Source organism: Vipera berus (assembly GCF_964194415.1).
Source record: "Vipera berus genome assembly, chromosome: Z".
NCBI lineage: Eukaryota > Metazoa > Chordata > Lepidosauria > Squamata > Viperidae > Vipera > Vipera berus.
In genome coordinates, this window is record NC_138205.1 from 56,126,965 (window position 1) to 56,150,860 (window position 23,896).

At 37.1% G+C, this 23,896-nt stretch overlaps 1 protein-coding gene across 3 annotated transcripts in view; it reads left to right on the forward strand.

Moving 5' to 3' along the window:
- The window catches only part of ZNF830 (zinc finger protein 830), a 72,830-nt gene that overhangs the window by 12,212 nt on the left and 36,722 nt on the right, over window positions 1-23,896 (forward strand). For all 3 annotated transcript variants that reach the window (XR_014028438.1, XM_081343491.1, XM_081343492.1), the window contains exons 3-6: window positions 2,236-2,353; window positions 13,620-13,653; window positions 16,124-16,356; window positions 18,268-18,358. Coding sequence is in view for 2 of the 3 variants with exons in the window: in XM_081343491.1 (XP_081199617.1) it covers window positions 2,236-2,353; window positions 13,620-13,653; window positions 16,124-16,356; window positions 18,268-18,358 (476 nt within the window). In the remaining variant the exon portion in view is untranslated. The remainder of the gene's footprint in view (window positions 1-2,235; window positions 2,354-13,619; window positions 13,654-16,123; window positions 16,357-18,267; window positions 18,359-23,896) is intronic.

The window sequence follows — 23,896 nt, forward strand, 5'->3', positions numbered from 1 at the left end:
TTGTTCTTGGTTGCTGTTTTCTTCTAAAAGTGCTGTGTTTCCACTGTTCTGCCTCTTTAGGTTCATTTATAGGTCATTTTTGGGGAAACTGTTTGCTGCCTATTGTGTTTAATTTTGATGTAGACCCTGGGCAAACCGGATTGCTTACAGGGAGAGGCTGGTGGGTGGGATCTACCTTCCTTGTTACAGCCAGGCACCAAAGCGCCACCAAAAACAGCGCATCTGCCTCGCTGTCTATCCCCATTTGTAGCGTGGCTGCCGTCCAATCGCTGTGCTGCATCATCTGCCAATGCAGCAGTGGGGAAGGCAGAAGGCAATCCCACCCATCAGATCAGCCTACCAGGGGTGGAGTGGGGTGGGAAACTGAGCAGTGCCAAAAACAGCACTCGGAGTCTCCAGGAGCTGCAGGGATCTGCACGCACCCTTTGTAGTTATCCACCTGCAATGCGCAGCCTTTCCCTGTAAGCAATCCGGATCACCCAGGGTCAGGTTTGCCATCGCGGGAGGCTCATCTCACATGTGCAGTGGAGGATGGGGATGGGCCACGCCTCCCATGATGGCCAACCTGAGCCTGTGTGAGCTGGATGCAAGGAGCCTGGCCTAAGGTTTCCATCGCCCAGGCTTCCTGAAGGTGATGGGAACTGCGGCCTGCCACAGCTGAAGAGTTTAGCTGAGCTGCAAAGTTGAATGCACACATAAAGTAGTGGTGCACCCTGAGTGAGGAAGTGGCGTGAGCTTTGAGGTGCAAGTAAGTGTCTGTATTTCCACAGTTCATGTGCAGAATTCACTCCACTCCTTCTCATTGGTGTTCAAGGAGGCTAATCGTGGTAAATACAAACCATTTTTTTGAAAAACAAAGGGATGGATTATAATATTGATGATGAATGTAAATGAAAAGGCAATTTCCAAAGCCTTCCTTCCCCACTGAGGGACACCTGAGTTGCCTGGAGAAGCTGGGCCTTGTGATGAAAAAATAAGACATCACCCCAAAATAAACCCTAATGGATTTTTTGGATCCAAAAAATATAAATATAAGACCCAGGCTTATTTTTTGGGAAATAGTTTATAAAAGTTCTTGATCCTTTGTTCTTTGTCTTGAAAAATTCATCACTATCTTCTCTGTTTTAAGTTTTTGTCTCTTTTTCCATGATTTTTTGTTTTTTTCATCTTAGTTTGTTAATAATTTAACAATTTCTAAAAAAATAGTTTTTTTCAATTGTTTAGTTGAAAATCAAAATTTTAAAATTTAAACGAATTTTATAAAAAAGTTAAAGGATTTTATTAAAAAAATTAAAAAAAATAAAATTGAAAGATTTAAGAATTGAAAGTGGAATTTAAAATTAAAAAGTAATTTAAAAGTTGTAGAAAGATTAAAAAATTGAAAAAAATTGAAAAATTTAAAAAAATAATAAAAAACATTGAAAAAACATTTTTTAAAAAGAATTTCAGTAATTTTAAAAAATTAAGAATTTACAATTGTTCTTGGCCCTTTATGAAGCATTATGCACTTCTTTATGTTGGAATTCTCAGACTTTTTTCTCGGAGATGGTTAGCTCTTAACCCTCTACACCCTGTTTTGAAAGTTTATCACTTTCTTCCCTGTCCACAAGTGTTAGTAATTATTTTTTCCTCCCTACTTTCTTGCCCTTTAGTTGCTTGGCCAGTGCCGGGCTTTTCAGGTATGCAGTTCTGATCTGAGCACTTAGCCACTGCTCAACTGTTCTGCCATACTACTCTTAGCCGCTGCTAGTCTGCTGATTTCGCTATGATGCATCCGACCCGTGGGCCAGCAGTTTGATACCCCTGTCCTAAAGCTTCAGTTTTTAAAGAAGTAGTCATACATGCTGATGATCAGTTGATCAAGGGCATTTGATTAGCAGCATCTGCCTGTTATTTAGCCTCCTCATACCAGTGGAAACAGTAACAGTGTACTTGGTTTTTTTCCATTTTGGCTTTCTTTTTTAAATTAATTGATGTCCTGGTGTAATATGGCAAGTGTTGTTCATCTGAAGTTGTATTTTCCTATTTATAAGACCTGCTAAGGACCAGATGATTTTTACTGTGTTTAGGACATAAACATAGAAGTCAAAGAGGGTACATTTACTTTTTCACATGACTGTATAATTCTTTCGATTGCACTTTTTCCATAATCTTTCCACTGACATTTCTGCTATGATTTTGAGCCCTGGAAATAATCCTCCGGTATTTCATCTGCTGGTTTAATCTTTTTTCTAGAGACTTGAATCATTAAAAGATATTAACTATTCTACATCCAAATCATTTTCTGACACTTCATCTTCTCTCAAAAGAAAAATGTCAGAAACAAGAATTCTAGATCAAAAGAAAGAACAAGGTATGGAAAACTTTTGTGCTTGTTTTATTTGTAATAGGTAATAGTAAATGTTCAGTTTGTGACTGTGTGGTATTATGCCAACTGATGTTACAAGTTGGACTCTGACTGCTTGTAGTTTTGCTTATTAAGTTTTGCCTGTAAATAAATTGATCAAACTTTTGTTAGAAAACAAATAGTTTGACTGACAGGAATAATTGTCATCTGAATTTGATAAAATTAGTGTTTTTAAACCTCCCAAGTTATTGAATTGAGTTTGTTGCACAGAATACTTTTAAATCATTTGAAATTTTATTTTTCATATTGTTTTTGATTGATGGGACCTAACTAAGCTAATAAAAATAGTTCTTCTTGCATATAATGTTTATACTAGAGGAGAGGAAATAGGGATGATTGCACTAATTCTTGTTCTTATTATTCTCTTTGTGGAATTTCTCCTCTTGTTGTTGTTGTTAGTTGCGAAGTCGTGTCCGACCCATCGCAACCCCATGGACAACGTTCCTCCAGGCCTTCCTGTCCTCTACAATCTTCTGGAGTCCATTTAAGCTCACGCCTACTGCTTCAGTGACTCCACCCAGCCACCTCATTCTCTGTCGTCCATTCTTCTCTTGCCCTCAATCTTTCCCAGCATTAGGCTCTTCTCCAGTGAGTCCTTCCTTCTCATTAGGTGGCCAAAGTATTTCAGTTTCGACTTCAGTATCTGGCCTTCTAAAGATCAGTCAGGGTTGATCTCCACTAGGACTGATCGGTTTGATTGCCTTGCAGTCCAAGGGACTCGCAGGAGTCTTCTCCAGCACCACAGTTCAAAGGCCTCAATTCTTTGGCGCTCAGCCTTTTTTATGGTCCAGCTTTCACTGCCATACATTGCAACTGGGAAGACCATAGCCTTGACTATACACACTTTTGTTGACCGGGTGATGTCTCTGCTTTTTAGTGTGCTGTCTAGATTTGCCATGGCTTTCCTCCCCAGGAGCAAGCATCTTTTAATTTTTTGGCTGCAGTCCCTATCTGTGGTGATCTTGGAGCCCAGGAAAATAAAATCTGTCACTATCTCATGTCACGCAATAATATTGAAAATAACTTGAAAAGCCCATACGTTGGAAACTTGACACTCCATTTCTTCCCCATCTATTTGCCAGGAATTGATAGGCTGGATGCCATGATCTTGATTTTCTTAATGTTAAGTTTCAAGCCAACTTTTGCACTCTCCTTCTTCAACTGCAAAAAGAGACTCTTTAGTTCCTCTTCACTTTTGGCCATTAGAGTGGTATCATCTGCATATCTTAGGTTGTTGATATTTCTTCCGGCAATCTTAATTCCAACTTTTGATTTATCTAACCCTGCCTTTCTCATGATGTGCTCTGCATATAAATTAAATAGGCAGGGCAACAGTATACAGCCTTGCCGGACTCCTTTCCCAATTTTGAACCAATCAGTGGTTCCGTGTCCAGTTCTCACTGTTGCTTCTAGACCCGCATATAGGTTTCTCCTCTACTGTTCTCCAAATTATAATGATGAGAGAGAGTATGTTCATTCTCATTTTCCTTATTATGTATGAAGCTACTTAGAAGGAAAAAATGTCATTTGTTTGTATTTAAGACTGACTGTCTGAAGATCAAATTTTCAGATTTTATTGATTTATTCAAAAATTTATGCATATGGCTTCCTATCTTATACCAAACTCTGGCCAGCTCCCAATTAAGAATTAAAATAACATAATAATCATATTAAAAGCTATTAAAACCATAAACATTAAAAACTAGAAACTTGGCACCAGATCAAGCTTTTGACATGTAGTCATCTCATTCTGCTTTACCACTTTGGGGAAAAGCCAGTGCTTTTCAGAAGGCTAGGTGGGTAGAGGCTTGTTGAACTTAAGGGAGAAGAGAAAGGACAGGAGCAAACTTGATGGACTAAAACTATGGAGAAGCAGTTTCAGATTGAATATTAGGAGAAATTTCCTGACAGTATAAAACTGTGAGCCAGAGGATTTGGTATGTACTCTTTCATTGAAGATCTTCAAAGAAAAGCTGGTTAATGATCAGTCTGAAATCCTTGAGCATGGTGACAAAGAGGATGGGCTAGATGGGCTCTGATGAACCTTCCTATGATAATACTCTATAATTTGATGGTTTGGTTGTTATTGCAGCAAATAATCCTAAATTGGATAATTAATTTGCTTCTCTGTGCTAATCTGTTCTTTAATAATGATAAATGGTCAGTGTTTGATTATCCAGATCCAGGGGGCATCGTATAGGCACTGCTAAGCTTGTAAGCCGCCCTGAGTCTTCGGAGAAGGGCGGGATATAAATGGGATTAAAATAAATAAATAGATAAATAAATAAATATTCCAACTGTTTTCTCCTGTAAACCGCCATGAGTCCTTCGGGAAAAGGGCGGTATATAAATCGAAACAAACAAACAAACAAACAAATAAATAAATAATAATGGGATACTAACACTTTACGTGATCTTGATTCTATCCCTCTGTTAATGCAGCCTAAGATTGCATTGGCTTTTTTCGTGGCTGCATCACACTGCTGGCTCATATTTAAGAGATTGTCACTAGGACTCTAGTATCCCTCTTTCAGGGATTACTGCTATTGAGTAAGATTCAACCTATTGTGTACCTGTGCATTTGATTTTTCTTGCCTGAGTTTAAAACCTTACTTTTCTCACCATTGAATTTCATTTTGTTAGATAGGACCCAGTATTCAAGCTGTCAACATCTATCTGGATCTTGAGCCTATCTTCTGGGGCATTGGCCATTTCTGTCAGTTTGGTGTTGTCTGCAAATATGATGAGCAAATCATTTATGAAGAAATTGAAGAGTATTGGGCCTAAGACGGAACCTTATAGTACCCCACTGCTTACTTCCCTCCATGTAGATGTAGTACCATAAAGACTACTTGTTGAGTACGGTTTGTCAGCCAGTTACAAATCCATCTGGTGGTGATACTGTCTTATATATCCCACATTTTTCTAGATTATCAGGAAGTAGGTCGTGGTCTACTTTGTTGAATGTTTTGCTGAAGTCTAAGTATACTATGTTCACAGCATTTCACTGGTCTACTAATTTAGTCACTTTGTCAAAGAATGAAATAAAATTTGTTTCGCATGATCTGTTTTTGACAAACCCTGTGTACTTTCTCATAGATAATATGGCAGGCTTGCATATCTCTTAGGACACCTTCCCCCTCCTTCCTCAGGAAGTCAGGGTTTTTTTAAAAAAAATTAATCTGGGTGATCTAAACAGTGTATATAATTTCACCCTTTTCTTTGCTTCTCTCAGCATGGAAACGGGAGAAGCTGTGACACTAATAACATTGGTGTTTTGCTAGATGAAAAGGATTATGGTGCTTATCTCTTCCATCAATGGTTTTTAAAATCAATGAATCATAGAATAAAGACAGTTCAAAGGGGTCATTTAAAGCCAAAGTCACCCATATTCTCCTTATGCAGGAATCCAGATTAAAATATTTAGAACACATGGATGTCCAACTTATGCTTTATTAATATATCTAATAAAAAAGAACTTTTATACCTGGTTCCATTGTTGAATTGTTCTTACTGTTAGGTTTTTTTCTAGCTTTCAACCACAACCTGGGTTTTGCAATTCAAAATGCAAATTTCTTCTATTAAAAGAGGTACCACAAGATGACAGTGCTGGAATTTGATGTCAAAATATAATTTCAGCAAAACAATATTTTTGTTTTCAGAAAGAAGAGTATAAATGTAAGCACTTAAAAAGATCCATTTTTCAGATTTCTTTGTGTTTCTAAGAATAAGGTATGGAGACAGTTTGCAGAATGAAAGAATTCAGATATGACCCATTAGAATTAAATGGAGAGGTGATTAAGTCTCAATATTAGAACTGTTAAAAGTGTTTCAGATTAATAATTTTTATTTTAGATCATTTAGTGCAATAACAATAAATTATGAACTGTTAAACTATATGTGAATGCAGCAGGCTTTTAGCACCTCTTCATCTCCCTTCATTTTTCTCTGTTTCTATCTTCCATCCAGCTTAAGACCTAGTCCAGTCCCTTAGGAAAGAAAGATCCTCAACTCCATTTAGTTGAAGTGATAGATTTTTTTACTTAAGGATGGTGGTTGCAATAGAGTCAGGCTAGAACTAAGATCCAGCATGAAATAGATACAAAATGTTTCCACTCATCCCAGCCCTCCCCTGATGACCAGTCTGTCTTCAGCCAATGAAGATTTGCCTAGGTGTTTTGACAACGCTGAGATGTTTGGGGTAGTCCACATTCTTTTTCAGGGTGCATGAACTTGAGTGCTGATGCAAGCGGGTTCCATGCTTCCCTGTTCTTCGTGGAGTTATCATTCCCCCTCCCTATCCCCCCCGTCACTGAACCATACATACTTAATGCCCATTTGTTGTCCCCATGCCTTTTCCCCTCCACTTTTGATGGCAGGATGCCGGCAAGGCACCAAGCTGAAGGTGGCAGACCTGACAGTTAACCCCTTACAATCCTTGTACGGTACCCTTAAAACCACAAAATGACTGCTGGAATTTGACGTCAAAAAAAGCATTTTAGCAAACCAGTATTTTTGTTTTTAGAAATACCGTTAAGAGTATAAACAAAAGCACTTTAAAAAGATCCATTTTTCAGATGTTCTTTGTATTTCTAAGAATAGGTAGGGAGGCAGTTTACAGAATGAAAGAAACCAGATACAGTGAGTGATCCCCTGCTGATTTTGTACGCTTGCCCACTGACAAAGAAATGATCAGTCTATAATTTTAATTGTAGGTTTATTTTAACAGTGAGAGAGAGAACAACAACAAAAAATCCAGAAAAATGCATTTCATTTTTTAAATAAAAGTTTTTATTAATTTTTTCAGACAATTCAATAATACTTATTCAAACGTGTTGTGTGAGTTTATCATTCATTAATACAAATTTAATTCCTAATCCTTTATTCTTTTCTCCAGCCATTGATAAAATAAATTGAAAGTATTGTTTTTTCTTTTCAACCTCACATTAAGTCTGTCCATTTCTGCACATTCTAGTATTTTTTCAACTATTTTTTACTCTGGTGGTATTTCTTCATTTTGCCAGTGTTGTGTGAATAGGATTGTTGCTGCTATCACATGTGGAATCAAGTATATACTTTGTTTATCAATCGTTTCTGGCATTATACCTAATAAAAAAGTCCAGGTTTAAAATCTACATGTTTTCTCTATGTCTTTTCTAACCAAGTATGTATTTTTGTCCAATACCTTTTTGCTTTAACACATGTCCACTATACATGATAATAAGTACCTGACTTGTGTTTACATTCCCAACATCTATCTGACATATTTTTAAACATTTTTGGTAATCTTGCTGGTGACAAGTGCCCTCTATAAAACATTTTATATAGATTTTCTTTGTACTTAGTTGACATTGTCAATTTATAATTTCTTTCCCACAAGTTTTGCCATTTTTCTAAATCTATATTATCTCCAAAATTCTTTGCCCATATTATCATTGTTTTTTTAACTTGTTCATGTTCCATTTTCAAATTCAATAAAAAGTTATATATTTTTTTAATTAATTTCTCATCAGAGGTTAATGTCTGATCAAACAACATCTGCTCTTTATAAAATCCGTACAGTTTAACATCTTTATCGTATCTAAGTTGCATTTGTAAATATGCCCACCATAATAGATCAATACCCTGATTTTCCTTCTCTTGTTTAGATTTTAAATTCCCTTCAGAATTTATAATATCTTTACATGTCCATATTTTTTCAAAACTGACTAAGTTTGGATGTACAAATGCTTCCATTGTTGAAAGCCATCCTGGAATTTTCAAGTATTTTACATTTTATTTTTTCCTATATTAGTAATAATGCGTTTCTTATATAGGGGTTTTGAAAATATTTATGAATTTTATTTTTCCCATACCATAAGAAAGCGTGCCAACCAAGTTGTAAATCATGACCCTCCAAATGTAACAATTTCTAAGAGTTATCCATTCTTTTACCCATGTTAGTACAGATGCTTTGATAATATAAAACCCACTCCGGCAAGCCAAAACCTCCATTTTCCTTAGCTTCTGGTAACATTTTCAGTTTGATTCTAGCTTTCTTTCCTTAACAAATAAATTTCAAAATTAGTGAATTTAAGTCTTCCCAAAAAAATTCTCTAGTTTTATAGGTATCATTTGGAATAAAAACAATATTTTTGATAATATATTCACTTTCACCATCGCAATTCTTCCTAACATCGACAATTGCAAGTTTTTCCATTTTTCCAGGTCCAGTTTTATTTGATTCAGTAATTTTATATAGTTATCTTCTTTTATCATTGAACGTATTGCTGTTAGATATATTCCCAAGTATTTAACCTTGACTATTCGTAGTTCTATTTTTCTGACATTTGGTTTTTTTTGTTTTATCTGTGAAATTTCTAACTATCACTTTAGTTTTTAGTTTGTTTTTTTTAGTTTTTTCTCTGATTATTTTCAGTCCTGCTACCTCTCCATACTGTTGTATCTTTTCCAATAATTTAGGAATCATCTCTAAAGGTTCCTCTAGTCTAGGATGAATACCAAGTCATCTGCAAATGCTTGCAGTTTTATTTCTAGTCCTTTAATTTCTGTATCTTGCCTAATATTTCTATTTAGAACTTCTGAAGTTAGGCTAAATAAAATGGAGATAGTGGACATCCTTGTCTTGTACTTTTTCTTATGTCAAAGTTCTCTATGTAGTCTCCATTTACAATCACTTTTGCTGTTTGTTTGTGGTATATTGTTTCAATCATATTTATAAAGTTTTGTCTTATTGTTTTTAGTTGTTAGTCATAAATTGCCAGGAAACATTATCAAATGCCTTTTGAGCATCTAAAAATACTAGTGCCAGTTGTTTCCCTGGATGCAATTCATAATATCCCAATATGTCCATTATTGGATAGCTGTTTGGTCTTGGCCATGGTGGAGAGTTTGGAATCTGATTGATTGATTGCTTCTGTGGACAGCAAAGCATCTGTGATTAGGAGTACTCCCTCTAATCTCAGCTCATTATCTGTATAACAAGGTATAAAAGACATCTGGGAGCCAGAAATCTTGCTGATTGATAAGGGGATCAAATACTTATTTTGCTCAATAAACTGCAAATCAATGTATAACTTTTTTGAAATGCATTTTTCTGATTTTTTTTTGTTGTTATTCTGTCTTTCACTGTTAAAATAAACCTACCATTAAAATTATAGACTGATCATGTCTTTGTTAGTGGGCAAATATACAACATCAACAAGGGTTCAAATATTTTTCCCCTCACTGTATGACCCATTAAAATTAAATGGAAAGTTGATTAACTTTGAGAGCTAGAACTTCGGCCTTTTGCCTAAGATCAAGTGTGTGTGTGTGTGTGTGTGTGTGTGTGTGTGAAGAACCATTAAAAGTGTTTTGAATTAATAGTTTTTATTTCAGATAATCATTTAATGGAATAAGAATACATTTGTTGTTGTTAGTTGTGAAGTTGTGTCTGACCCATCGTGACCTAATGAACAACATTCCTCCAGGCCTTCCTGTCCTCTACCCTCTTCTGGAGTCCATTTAAGCTCATGTCTACTGTTTCAGTGACTCCATCCAGCCACCTCATTCTCTGTCGTCCCCCTTCTTCTCTTGCCCTCAATCTTTCCCAGCATTAGGCTCTTCTCCAGTGAGTCCTTCCTTCTCATTAGGTGGCCAAAGTATTTGAGTTTCAACTTCAGGATCTGGCCTTCTAAAGAGCAGTTAGAGTTGATCTCCTCGAGGGCTGATTGGTTTGATTGCCTTGCAGTCCAGGGGACTCACAGGAGTCTTCTCCAGCACTGTAGTTCAAAGGCCTAAATTCTTTGGTGCTCAGCCTTTCTTATGGTCCAGCTTTCACAGCCATACATTGCAACTGGGATACATTATGAATACATTATGAACTGTTAAACTATATGTGAATGCAGCAGAACTGGCTTTTAACACCTCTTCATCACCCTTCATTTTTCTCCGTTTCTATCTTCCATCGAGCTTAGAACTCATCTGTTCTAAAATTTGCTTCTATCTATTTAATTATTTTTAAGGCAGTCCAAGTGCAATATTTTTTAAAAAGTAAATAGCAATTAAATAGGGGAGAGAAATAACAGAAACAGGCATTGGCACATTCCTATCTCAGAGTTTTAGGAAAAACTCAGATTTCAAAGAGTGTTCAAAGCCTGCAGGACCATGTCAATCTGAACCTACATATGCTATAGGATGTTGTTCTAAAGGGTAGGTTCCTCAACGGAGAAAGCATACTTCCTAGATCCCATCAGATGACATTGGATAATGGGTGATACCCAAAGCTTACCTGTTCTATTAGATTTTACATGGTGGACAGAAATTATGGCAGAGAAGTACTCCCTCATATAACCAGCAATATGCTAGAGAGGACTTTATAGGTGATTACCATCACCATGAACTAGAAGCTTGGGGTATTGTTTACTTTTTGGTTCTTGGTCTAGGTTAATCTTACTGTTAATCTCTGTTCATCTGGGTGATGGTTGCTTGTGAGGAGGTATTTTGATCTTTTTGTTCACTTTTTGGCTTTTTGATTGTCTCTTTGAATGGCATGTAGATGGTCTCAGATGCTCACAGTTTCCCAATTGAAACTATGCCTTCTGACTGATAGCTGGTGTTCATGGATGTGCTCTGCTACTCTTCTGTCTTTTTGTTCTACAGGCATACAGTATAAACTAACCAGAGCCCTCCAAGATATCCTAAGCATACCAAAAGACCAAGCAGCCGCAAAAGAAAAACAGTCATCTACAATGTGTGTAGGACAAACAGGCAGAAGAGTAGCAGAGAACATCTATGAACACCAATTAGTTGTCAGAAGACATGTTGAAAAGTCCTTAATTTCACAACACATGCACAGACTTAAAACATAATTTCAACTGGGAAACTGAGCATCCTAGACAAAGCCCAGTCCAAAAACAATAGAGAATTGCTGGAAGCCTGGCATTGAATCAGCCATCAACAGGCACATAAAGATAAATAACATCTATATACCTTTTGAGAGGGACAATCAAAAAGCCAAAAAGAAAACAAAAGTACCAAAACACCTCCTTACCAGCAATCAACACCCAGATGAGCAGAGATTAACTCTAGATCAACAATCAATCAACCAACCAGGGCAGGGTTGACCAGGTATCTGATGCACCCCAAGTCCTGGAGGTTCCCTTGCACCCCTAGCATTGAACCACCAGTTCTAAGGGGATAGTTACTGGGTTGACCGGTCGACTTACCAAGGGATCATCATCATAGTCCACTTCGCTTTTCACCGGGCTATCCACTGGGCTGGTTGGAGTTCTCCTGCCATTCTTGGGGAATGGGGTGAATTCTACAACTTCTATTCCCTTCAGTGTGGTCTCATGGGTTATCTGAGTCACCTTCTGGGTTGGGGATGTGGCTTGACAGTTGGCAACTCGATGCCCCTCCTTCCCACACCTAAAGCAGCCAGCAGATGATTGGGGGCTCTACTCTTGTGGTGGCTGTTTTGGAGCCTCTTTCTTTTGGGGGGGGATCTTTACCACCCATGGCTTGAGCAGTCAATTTCCACTTCTGGTAGGACATACCTGCCATAGAGGGTGGGGAGGGCACCCCTGGAGATATATATGTTGTAGACCTCCTTGTTAGCCCATCTCAGAAACATCTGATCAAGATGTCTTCTGGCAAGTGGGTCAGTCTGCAGGCCAGGTCATGAAACTCCTGGATGTATTCGGCCATTCCCCTGTGCCCTTGACTGATGGTCTTTATGCAGTCTCTGGCTTTGTGTTTGATTAAGGGGTTTTTGAAGTGCTTTTGAAGTGCAGCCATGAAGCGGTTGAAGTTTCTCAGCTCCGAGGCATCATTTTGGAGGGTGATCATTCAGCTGCAGTCCCCTCCACTGCCATGATCAGGCACTGCACCTTAGCCATTTCAGTGGCTATTTCTGGTCCATACTCGTGCATGTATGTCTGAATTTGCACCAGGAAGAATTCCAATTGCTTGGAGTCTCTGTTGAACTTTACTCCCAGGGCTGGTGTCTCTGCCGTGCTAGCACTGCCCCTGCAACTGGTGCATGCAAGATGTGGAGCCATGTGCTGGGGCAATTGCTGCTGTTGGGCAGGTCTCTGTTGTTGCCATCGCAGTAGCCAAGGTGATTGCCCCATCACTCACTATGGCTGGAGTTGGCTGGTCAGTGGGATGTGCTGCCCGGCTAGGGCTTCTTGTATTTTGAGGTTACCAAAAGCTACCCTCAGGAACTTAATTGCAAGCTACAGCATCCAGTCCTCTTTTTCCAGCTCGCATGCACTCAATTCTTCCTCCAGTTCCTCCAGCTTTACACGCTCTTGCCAGTGGCTGCCAGAGATGAGTGTCACTCACATGGGTTTCTCTTCCCACTCTTCCTTTTTTCCAACCCCGAGGGACCATCAGGGTCTTGGTGGATTGTCCTCTTCCAGCCACTCAGATAGATCCAGACCTCCAGGAGGTGTTTTGAAGATGCCTTCTCCCAGGCTTCAACTTCTTCCTGGTTCCTCCCTTCAGCTGACATCGTTTGCACAGTCCCCATGGTAGAGATGATTTTCTCTTCTGGTTGACCACAACTGCAGAGCTAGCCTAATGACAGACCTGCCCCAGTCTGATCCCTTAGGAAAGAAACACCCTCGACTCCATTTAGTTAAAGCAAAAGGTTCTTTTACTAAAGGTCTTGGCTTCAGTAAATTGAAGCTGGGTCTGAATTTTTCCTTGCTCAAAAGATAGAGAAAGGTTCATCTGTACCCCATCCTTCCCCGCCCCCACCTCGACCAGTCCGTTTCCAGCCATTCGAAACTTGCCAAAATGTTTTGAGAACCTGAGATGTTTGGGGGTAATCCACATATTTTCTCAAGTTGCCTAGCCTTTGGACCGCTGGCACACATTGGATTTGGGCTGCTCTGGTCCTTATCACCTGTCATTCCCCTCCGAATTTCCTATCATGTACACACAGCTTTATTGCCCTTACATTCTCCTCCCCTTTCCAGCCTTTGATGGCAGGATTCCTGTGAGGAGCCAAGGGAGAGCTGACAGCCTGGTAGTTGACTTTAGATCAGTCACTCTGTCTCATCCCAACCCATTCATAGGCTTGTTGTTTTGGGGGAAAATAGGAGTTGGGAGCATTAACTGTACCATCTCTGAGTTGATAAAAAATAATAATGAGATAAAATCTTATAAAGTATATTCAAAGCTACTATTGATATAAATCTGATTAAATATCTTTTTTTTCCAGATTTTAGTGACCATCCACAAGCAGTTTCTTCTAGGTAAGTTGTTACCTCTTTTTGCATTTCTCTCTTCTCTTCATAGGTAAAGATATAAAATAGAATTTGTTTTCTATATTTTTTTGTACAAAATTACTATGTGGAGGAAATGGCTCTAACTTTTGGTGTGACAAACTAACAGGTTTGTTTTATTGCTATTTTCAGTTTTCTGAAGATGTCTAAAATATAGTGCCATTATATTAAAGAGTTTAGTTCTAACAGTTTGCTGCTTTGTGCTATAAAATCAATGAAAAATGGCAAAGCTTCAGGAAATGAGTGTTACAGTTGAAATGCTGAAAGCTGGTTGTCACATTTTTCACAAGATTAGCAAATGCCTCCAGATACCTGAAGTGATGCTGAAGTGATTCTTATATATAAGAAAGGGCTCAAGATGATTTAAAGAACTATTGCCCAATAAGCCTTCTTTCAGTCATCTACAGGGTTTTCACCAAGATAATAGCAAAAGGAATATTGAGAACATTAAATAATATACAACCAAATGAGCAGGTAGGGTTCAGTACTGGTTACAGCACAATGGATACATCCAAATTGTTCAACAAGTCATTGAAAGGCACAATGAGTACACCATGCCTCTGTGCACGGCTTTCATTGACTACGAAAAGGCATTTGGCTTAGTATTCCAGCAAGCAATAATTAATGCATTGCTCAACCAAGGCATAGACACTGCTTACATAAACTTTACTACACGGGTGTCAAACTCGCCATGTCACGTGCGGTGTCACAACATTTTTTAGATTGCCAGAACTGGGGTGGGTGCGGCCTCTGTATGATGCAACCTGGCCTGTGGGCCGGCAGTTTAACACCCCTGCTTTACTACAATCAATATTTGAAAAAACAGTGATGACAATTTGCCTCAGTGATCTTAAAGTGGAATTCAACAGAACAAGGTGTACAATAAGGCAATATAATATCACCTATCCTTTTCTCAGCCTGCCTTAAAGAAGTATTTCGCAAACTAGACTGGGCAAAAGATGGAATAAAAATCAGTGGCGCCTATTTAAATCACTTAAGATTTGCAGATAATGTTCTCTTCTCACAAGACCCAGAAGAGTTACAAAGATAGATACAAGAGCTGCACAAAGCAGGAGAATCACTTGCCTTAAAAATAAACCTGAAAAAAGCCAGGTTATGTTTAATAAATTAACCAAAGGGGAAGAAATGTTGCATCTGGAAAAGAACTAGATGTAGTAGATCATTATATATAGGCCAACAGATCTCAAGGAAAGGTAATATAATAAAGGAAATGGAATGGTGTGTTAAATGTAGTTGGCAGGCATTTGGCAAGCTAAGCATAATTTTCAAGAACAACCTCCCCCTATGCCTGAAGAGAAATGTTTTTGATCAGTGTGTGTTACCTATTTTATATGCCAGTGAACATCACAATTGATACAAAAACTACAAGTGGCACAAAGAGCTATGGAAAGATATATGCTCAGCATCACAAAACAAGATAGAAAGACATGGATTAGAGAACAAACAAAAGTATATGATATCTTCAAGAGAATAAAAGAATTGAAATGGAAATGGGCTGGTCACATAGCAAGAACTGATGATAGCTGGACTAAGGCAGTCATCGAATGGATTCCACTTGATAAAAAGCATCCACAAAAAGAGACCTAAAACAAGATAAATCAATGACATCAAAAAGTAACCAACTGGCAAAAAAAAGCTCAAGACCGTATTGGTTAGAAACATGTGGAAGAGGCCTTCATCCTGAAGTGGAAAGACAATGGCTAAAATGATGATGATGAGTTTGCTGCTTGGATGTAAAGACTCTAGAATAGTAATCTATAATCTCTATTACAGTAAGATTTTGCACAGTATTTTTTTTTAAATTCCATTTATATCCCGCCCTTCTCCGAAGACTCAGGGCGGCTTACAAGCTTAGCAGTAGCCTTCATTCTATGTATATGCCTGCTTATTAGGGCTTTCATACACCCCCCCATGCGGCATTATTACAAAGTCAGCTTAATTGCCCCCAACAATCTGGGTCCTAGTATTCTATAACAGGTGTCAAATTGCCGGCCCGCAGGCCGGATGCATCACAACAAAACCACACCCACCCCATTGGCTGCAATGGCAAAAAAGTCGCAATACATTGCGACACGTCATGTAACAACGCGGGTTTGACACCTCTGTTCTATGAGAATGAGTATATTTTAAAAAATGTTCAGGTTGTTTCTCCTGTGCTCTGAGTAATATTATTCCTATATGGTAGATTGGCACGACAACTGAGACACTATAGCTCAGTTGGCTTTTTCAACCTTATGAATTGCATGCAAAAACTGAATGACTGATTCAACATGTGTTGCTATAGAACAAACCTCTTTTGCAGCAGCTTTGTGATCACAATAATGCATTTTAAAATAGAAGTAGAAAAAACAGTTGAGTTGATTGTCTGAATTTTGATTTATATTCTGACTGCATTTTAACATTTTTGCCTCTTTTTTAGGCTGCCAAAAGATTTTTTTGACAAAATTGAGCAAACAGAAGTAGAAACAATATCTTCAAAAGGTTCAAGTGGTGTCTTATTAGGAAACTATAACACAGAGGAAGGAAAGACAGACGAGATGACAAAAGAAATTAGAGAGAAGAACAGCAAAGCTCCATTGCCAACAACAGCTCAATATGAATCATCTTCAGATCTTGTTCCAAAAGCAGAGCTTGTACCCTGTTCATCAGCAGGTAAGATTAGCATTTGTAGGTACCATCAGATAACTATCCCCCCCAAATCCCAAACCCTATGATCCAAGACCACTAGAACAAAGATGGCATGAATAATAATAATTTAAGTTTAATTTATCTTGAAGAAATGGTTTAGTTTCTAGATTTATGCAAAGCACTTTAACACAAAATCCTTGACTCTTGCAATTGCTTTGAGGAGGGCTGTTCTGTCTGGGCCAATATGGGACTGGGCAGTTATGTCCCTAATACGAGGTTTCTGGAGGGAATTTTGAAGTAAAGAAGCAAGTGTTTAAGTATGCATGGCACAGTAAAGAAGTCTTTCTGTATATAACCAATCAAGAACTGGCTAGAGTGTAAGATATGAAACAAATAATTGCTGCTTTGGAACTTTTCAGTTTAGTGCTGATCTAGTTTTTTTCTGGTATGGTAGTGACTGGTGATAAATATGAAGTTGCCTGCCTATTTATTTCTAAGGCAATCTCCATATCCCACTCACATTTTATTTTATTTAGTTTTATTTTTTATCGTAGAACAGGCTATGGTTTAGCTAAATAATAATGAGAAGGATTTCCTCATCCTTCCTTTTCACTGTTTTTCAGATCAACCCTTATTTGAGTTTAAAAGCCTGCCCTGTCCCCTGAATCAATGCTTGAAGCAGTAACAGCATAGTCCAATGTCATCAGTTAATGGTATTCCATGAGCATTACTCATTGAGATGGAAAGTGATAGATTTTGCTGCCTTCTCTCTTTGATTGGCCTTGACTCCAGATTCTTACACAAAGTATTTTCAGCAGTATTATGGTTGCAGGAAGCAGAGAGAAAGAGATAGTTGTTATGCATGGTGGTTAAACAGGCTGGACATCTTATTTCTCCTGCATCATGCCCTGGTGTTTGTGCCTTGGTAGGCTCAGCACTTTCCTTGCCAAAAACCTGAACATGACTGACATGACAGATGAGGTGTTCATGAGTATGAACATAGTAGACCCAGCATATGAAGGTCAGTCTGGAGCTATTTAGTAGCATCCCAGCTAATGTTAACATTGGCACCAGTGCATTCACAGACACATGCTATAGTTAACTGATTGTTAATGCTGAATATAAAGTAGAACAGGAGGAGGTTAAGCCTGCAGATTAAGCTTAACCTGCTTCAACACTGGATCTCTTGAAATTTTTTATTTATTTTATTTTAATTCCATTTATATCCCGCCCTTCTCCGAAGACTCAGGGCGGCTTACAAACTTAGCAGTAGCCTTCATTCTATGTATATGCCTGCTTATTAGGGCTTTCATACCCACCTCAAGCGGCATTATTACAAAGTCAGCTTATTGCCCCCCAACAATCTGGGTCCTCATTTTACCTACCTCGGAAGGACGGAAGGCTGAGTCAACCTTGAGCCTGGTGGGATGCGAACCTGCACTGATTGCAGGCAGCTGGTGTTACTTAAGGAGGCATTAGCCCACTGCTCCACCAAGGCTCTTTTAATGTCTCCACAAATGGGCTTCACAAATGGGCTTTTAATGTCTCCACAAATGGGCTTCCATACCTGGGACAAAAGAAGTAAATAATGAAAATGCTGTATTGCAAGAATAGAATGGTTCTGTATAGAAATAAAGTCATTTGTGCAAATATGACATTGTATTTATTGTCATTTTGGTATCATCACAGTTTGCAATGGATGCTGTTCTTTCCACCTATATCTGTTCAAGCTAAATTAATTTAATCTCAATTTCAAACCAGAATTTCCTGCTCAATTCATTCTAAATTTGATCCTTTGGTGTTGATTTACATGGAAATAATTGCTAGCCAACGCTTTTCAGTTTATTCCCTGTGCTATTCACAGTTAATATATTTATTTTAGTAGCAAATTACGTATTTTCAGGCTGTGCTTAAGTATAACCTTGTGTTTTGTAGACCACTTGGAGAACAGTGCTTTAGCTACTTCTCAGTTATCCCATTCAGAATCTGTACAGAAGGCAGAACCACAAGAAACATTTCATCAAAGGTCAAGTATCTAGAACAAAAATTAAGTAATATTTTAATTTTAATTATTTTGCCCCCTTAATTAGAATTAAGTATGGACCAGTACATTTCATTAAAATTATCAGAAAATTAAATTACTTATTATAGCATTATATGTAGTTTTTGTTTAATGACTACAGTTGTGACTGGCAACTGTCACTAAGCAATGTGATTGCTAAGTGAAACATTATGTGACTGTGACAGACTTACAATGTCACTTCCCATTCAGTTGTTAAGTGAAATGGCAAGTTGTTAAGTAAGACATAATACCACTGCAACTTAAGATTTTACTGCTGGCTTCTCCATTGACTTTGCTTTTCAGAAGTTGATTTTGAAGTGCATACATGTTGATTATATGACCAATGTAAATCCCCACCAGTTGCAAAATGCTCACAAACTGATCATATGACTATGAGGATGCTGCAATGGTTGTAAATGAGAGAACTGGTTGTCATAACCCTGACTAGTTGTTAAACAGGGTCTACCTGTAGTTATTACAAACACTGCAATTGTATCTCCTTAGATTTATGACAAAGTTTTATATTAATTTCTGTCCTTAATATTGTGTTCTTATCTATAAATAGGCTCTACATATTTCCTGAGATTTGGGGCAGGGATTTCTCACTGAATATGTTAAAAACGGATGCCAAAATCTAGAATAGTTTTATATTGTTTTATGCCACAAAGCAACATTTCTTACCTCTGCACATCCAAACATGTAGTTTTGACAGAAAATGTTTGTCATTGTTTTCCTTACGTTCGCACAATCTTCAAATAGAGAAAGTTTTGCATGTAGCCCTTTTAAAGTAAACTGAATTATTTCTGGATATGTAGCATCTGTTTATTTGATGAAAAGGTATGCCTACAAATTAAAAGTCTGGAGGAAAAATCAAAAGGTCTAGAGAGAAGGATAGTTACTCTGAGACTCAAACTGCAAAATGAGAAACTGCAATTAAAAGAAGAAAACTATAACCAAACTCAGCAGTATGGAACTATTAACTAAGGCAGAAAATGTACCTTTAACCAACACAGAAAATGAACCTTTAGAGATTGACTGATGGTGGCATGTCATTCATAGAAGGAGAAAGAAAACAAATCCAGTTAAGTAAAATTCAGGCCCCCTGGAGCTAAACAATCAATTTCATAATCTCCCATTGGAAGACAATGTGCAAGCATCTGGAGAAGAGATAAACCTAGCCTATCAAGTCTAGAAAAAAAATCAGAACAGACTTCCTTAAGAAAGGAAGTTGATAGGTGATTCACTGTTCACGGGAATTGAAATATCAAGTTGCAGAACGGACAGTCAAAGTAGGGTGGTTAGCTGTGTCTCAGGAGCAACTATCAACGACATGGTTGAAGAATTTATTTAAATAATTAATCCCACAGATTATTATCCGTCCTCTTTCTAATAAGCGGAGAAATGATACGACAAAATCCATAGCAACAATATCAAGAGATTATAGCTAGGCATGAAAGCCAAACAAATGGTGGCACAGGTACTTTTCTATACTCCCCACGAAAAGTAGGTATTCAATGACAGAATGAAGAACCATTGTAAGCCATTGACTTAAGGGATGGTGCTGTTGAAAGAATTTAGGCTTCTTAGACCATGATCTTCAACGAGATGGGTTGCACCTCACACAAACTGGGAAGAAACCAATGACTCACCTTATTTGAAGGGCTTTAAACTAAAGCTGGAGGGAGAAGGAGATGATGTATTAGTAGATAATTTCATTCACAAACCTCAGTTCAGTCCAGTGCTAAGAAAGAAGTGAAACAGAAGAAAACAAATAGGTAATGTAGCCAGAAAGTACTCAAATGCCTATATATTAACCCACAAAGTATGTGGAACAAACAGGATGAACTTGAAATCCAAGTACACGAAGGCAGATAGTATTGTTGCCATTACCAAAACTTGGTGGATAAAGCACATGAATGGAATAGGCAGTTAGAAGGATTTAAATTGTTTGAAAGAAATAAACCAAATAGGAGATGGAGTTGTGCTACATATTACAGAATCTCTACAGAAATAATAGCAGAACACTAGAGATAACTGTCTTGAATATGTGTGAATCAATATAAAAGGAAACAAGAAAAATATTGCCAACCAGAGGAAATTTATGAACTTTTTGCTAATCAGTTAACTAAAGTATGTAGGAAGCAAACCACAATAGTAATGGGGAACTTTAACTACCCTGACATCAACTGGGAGACAAACTTTGCACCTAGTGGAAGATCAAACAGATTTGTGACAAACTTGGCAGACAACTTTGTCTCCGAAAGGTAGAGAAGGGAACTAGAAGATCAGCCATATTGGACTTAATTCTCACTAATAGAGAAAAGAAGGGGTTGAAATTACAGGAATCTTGGAGAGAGTGACCAGGCATTAATGGAATGCAATATAATGCAAGCACAAGCAATAGAACAAAACAAACTAGTGTCTTGGACTTTAACAAACTTAGTTTATTCAGCAAACTTAGTGTTTGGGAAAAATTTGATGAATGGAAATCCTCAAGGAGAAAGCAAACCAAAAACCCTGGGAAACTTTGAAAAATGAGATTATAAAAGCCCAGTCTAGCACATTACTACTGAAGAAGAAAAATAAGAGATCCCTAAAGAAATCAGCATGGCTGCACAAAGAACTCTGTGATAAAAAAAGACAAAAAAGACAAGTATAAGAAGTGGAAAGAATAATTAAAGCTGAATGTCAGCAAATAGCCAGAACCTGCAGACATGAAGTCAAGAAAGTTAAGGTTCAGAATGAACTAATGCTTGCAACAAATGTCAACAACAACAAAAAAACAATAATAACAGCAGAATAGAAGAGAAAGAACTGGAGAAAATAACAAAATACAAAGACCTACAAATAGAACAACTGTGTCAAAGGCATGGAAGGGTAGTATCAATAGTAATAGGCGCCTTGGGTGCAATCCCAAAATAACTGGAGCACCATTTGAACATGATTGGCATTGACAAATTTTCCATCAATCAGTTGCAAAAGGTGGCTTTGCTGGGGACAGTTTCCATCCTGCAATGATATCTGTGACACCATCAAACATCCAGATCTGTTTATCCCAGGTCCTTACCAAAGTGCCAAATACAGTCTGAACATCTGGCTGACTGTGTGATGATTAATGACAACAGCAATTATAATAAAGCCAAATAATGCAGTTTTAGCCCATAGCCCAGTTGTAAATAGGCCATGGCCCAGTAGTGGGCCACAGACTGGGGGTTCGGGATTCCTGATGTAGACCTATCAAATTTGTGGCTGAAGATATGACAATGTTTGTTTCATATATTGCTTGTTTTTGTTAGCCTTTGTGCTGGTCTAAGTCCACATAAATTTCATTCATTTCATATATGCAATGATTTGAGTTATAAGTTGTTTCAAATTCTTATACCCGATTGCTTTACCCACCATTCAAGAGATAATAAAAAGGCTAAAGAAAGGAAACAAAAAAGACTAGAACATATCATCTTCTGAAATACCCAAATAAGCAGGAATTAACACACGACAGACAGACAAGCAAGCAGAAAATTCCATAATCAAGGAACTACCAACAGAAAATTGCACTTCTGTCAACATGCCAGGGCAAGCTACTGTATATAAACAGGAGTAAACCCCAAACTCACTTACACTCATGATGTTATCTAGTGGGGTAATGAAACGTCTGCAAGCAAACAACCCAGTACAGAAAGCCCCACAGATTTCAAAGTTCAATCCTGAGCTACATATATTCTCTTCTGTTTTAACAGTATGAATTTCAATTCTTTCAGCCACATGTTTTCCCACTGTTTCAACAATGTTATAACCAAAATTCTTAGCTTATTAGCCATACATTCTTTCTTGTTCTTTCTCCATTTCATATTTCAACAAAAATTTACACATTTTAGCAATTATATTTATCATTTGTACATGATTCAACTTCAACTTTCTGCTGCTTAATTCCAAATGTCTTATTGCCTACTTTGTATATTTATCTTAATTGTGCATATTTTAACAGTATTGTTAACTTGACATTATTAACAATTGTTAATAATAGCTAATGTTAATTTATTATTTATTAATACATAATTATTTTATTTATTGTTAATTTATTATTAAAAATAGGTTTTTATTAACAATAAGTTAATAATAAAGTTAATTTATTAACTTATTGTTAATAAGTTAACAATAACAGTAACGTTACATTTCAATAACATTGAAAACTAAATCCCTCTGCAACCATTTGCTCTTTGTTTCATTTTATATTCTCCATGCTCTTGTTCTAAGTTAACCATTTCTGTTTACCTGCTGTTTTTTTCCCTATAAAATCCTGCTTGCACTGAAACCAATGAAAATATTTTCGAGCAAGATGGCACTCTTTTTAAAAGTGATTTTTAAAATCCATATTAACCTTTATCATACCATAAAAAACCATGCCATCAAAATCTCAGATCATGTTTTTCCAGTTTTAAAATTCTTTTATTTCTCAGCAGTACCCATTTTCATCCAAACTAAATAGTAGGTTGCAAAATACAACTTCATATCAAGCAATGCCAATGCCCCTTGTTGTTTTGCATCTTGAAGGACTTTGTATTTAACCCTTGAATTTTTTCCTTGCCATATAAACCTAAATATATCTTTCTGCAATTGCTTAAATGGTGCATTAGTTGCCAAAACAGAATTGTTTGAAATAAAAAGATCAATTCTGTAACAGAGATTCTCCCCCAACTATGACAATTGCAATTTCTCCCATTTGAACATATTTAATTAATTTAATTTCATATCCTAACATAATTTATCTGAATGTATAATGCATAATGTTAATTATACAATTCATATTAGCTATAGTAATACCCAAATATTTTACTTTTTCTCAATCTTAAGACCAGATCTTTACATCAGATTCCTTTAATTTTCTGTTTTTGTATTCTTTGTTTTACATAACAAAAACAATTCTTTCTGGCATTCATATAAATAATAATAGATATCAATATCAATACATTTGCTATTACTATTATCATTGTTAGAAAACTTGGGATCCTCAGTCCTTCATAACTGAATATTATTTTTAAAATTGTTTCCAGTCTGTAGATGAAATATTTCAGTGAGTTGGATTTGGAAGTGTACAGTAATGTCTATACGTGGAAATCAACATACAGAATATGAGTTATTTTTGTTGGAGAGAGATTTCTTATTGCTTTGTATTTTTATTTCTCCCATTGGGTTCTATACTTTTCACTTAAGGAATCTAATGGCATTTTGAAAAGTATGTATTACCTTGCCAAGTTGTATAGCAGTAGACTTCTTGCTAGTTAGCCCTAGAAACCAAACCAGATTTCTATCATACCAGCTTGTATTCAGAATTGTGGTTTTGATCTTACAACCATGGTACAACTATTTTTCCAAGCATTTATTTCTCTTGGGTAACTTTTGTTATCAACTTCTAAAGTTTTAGAAGTTTCTGGTTAGTTCACATGGGAGGTTACAATTCTTCAGAAAGACAGGTATAAAACAATCCTGGATAATGATAAGATT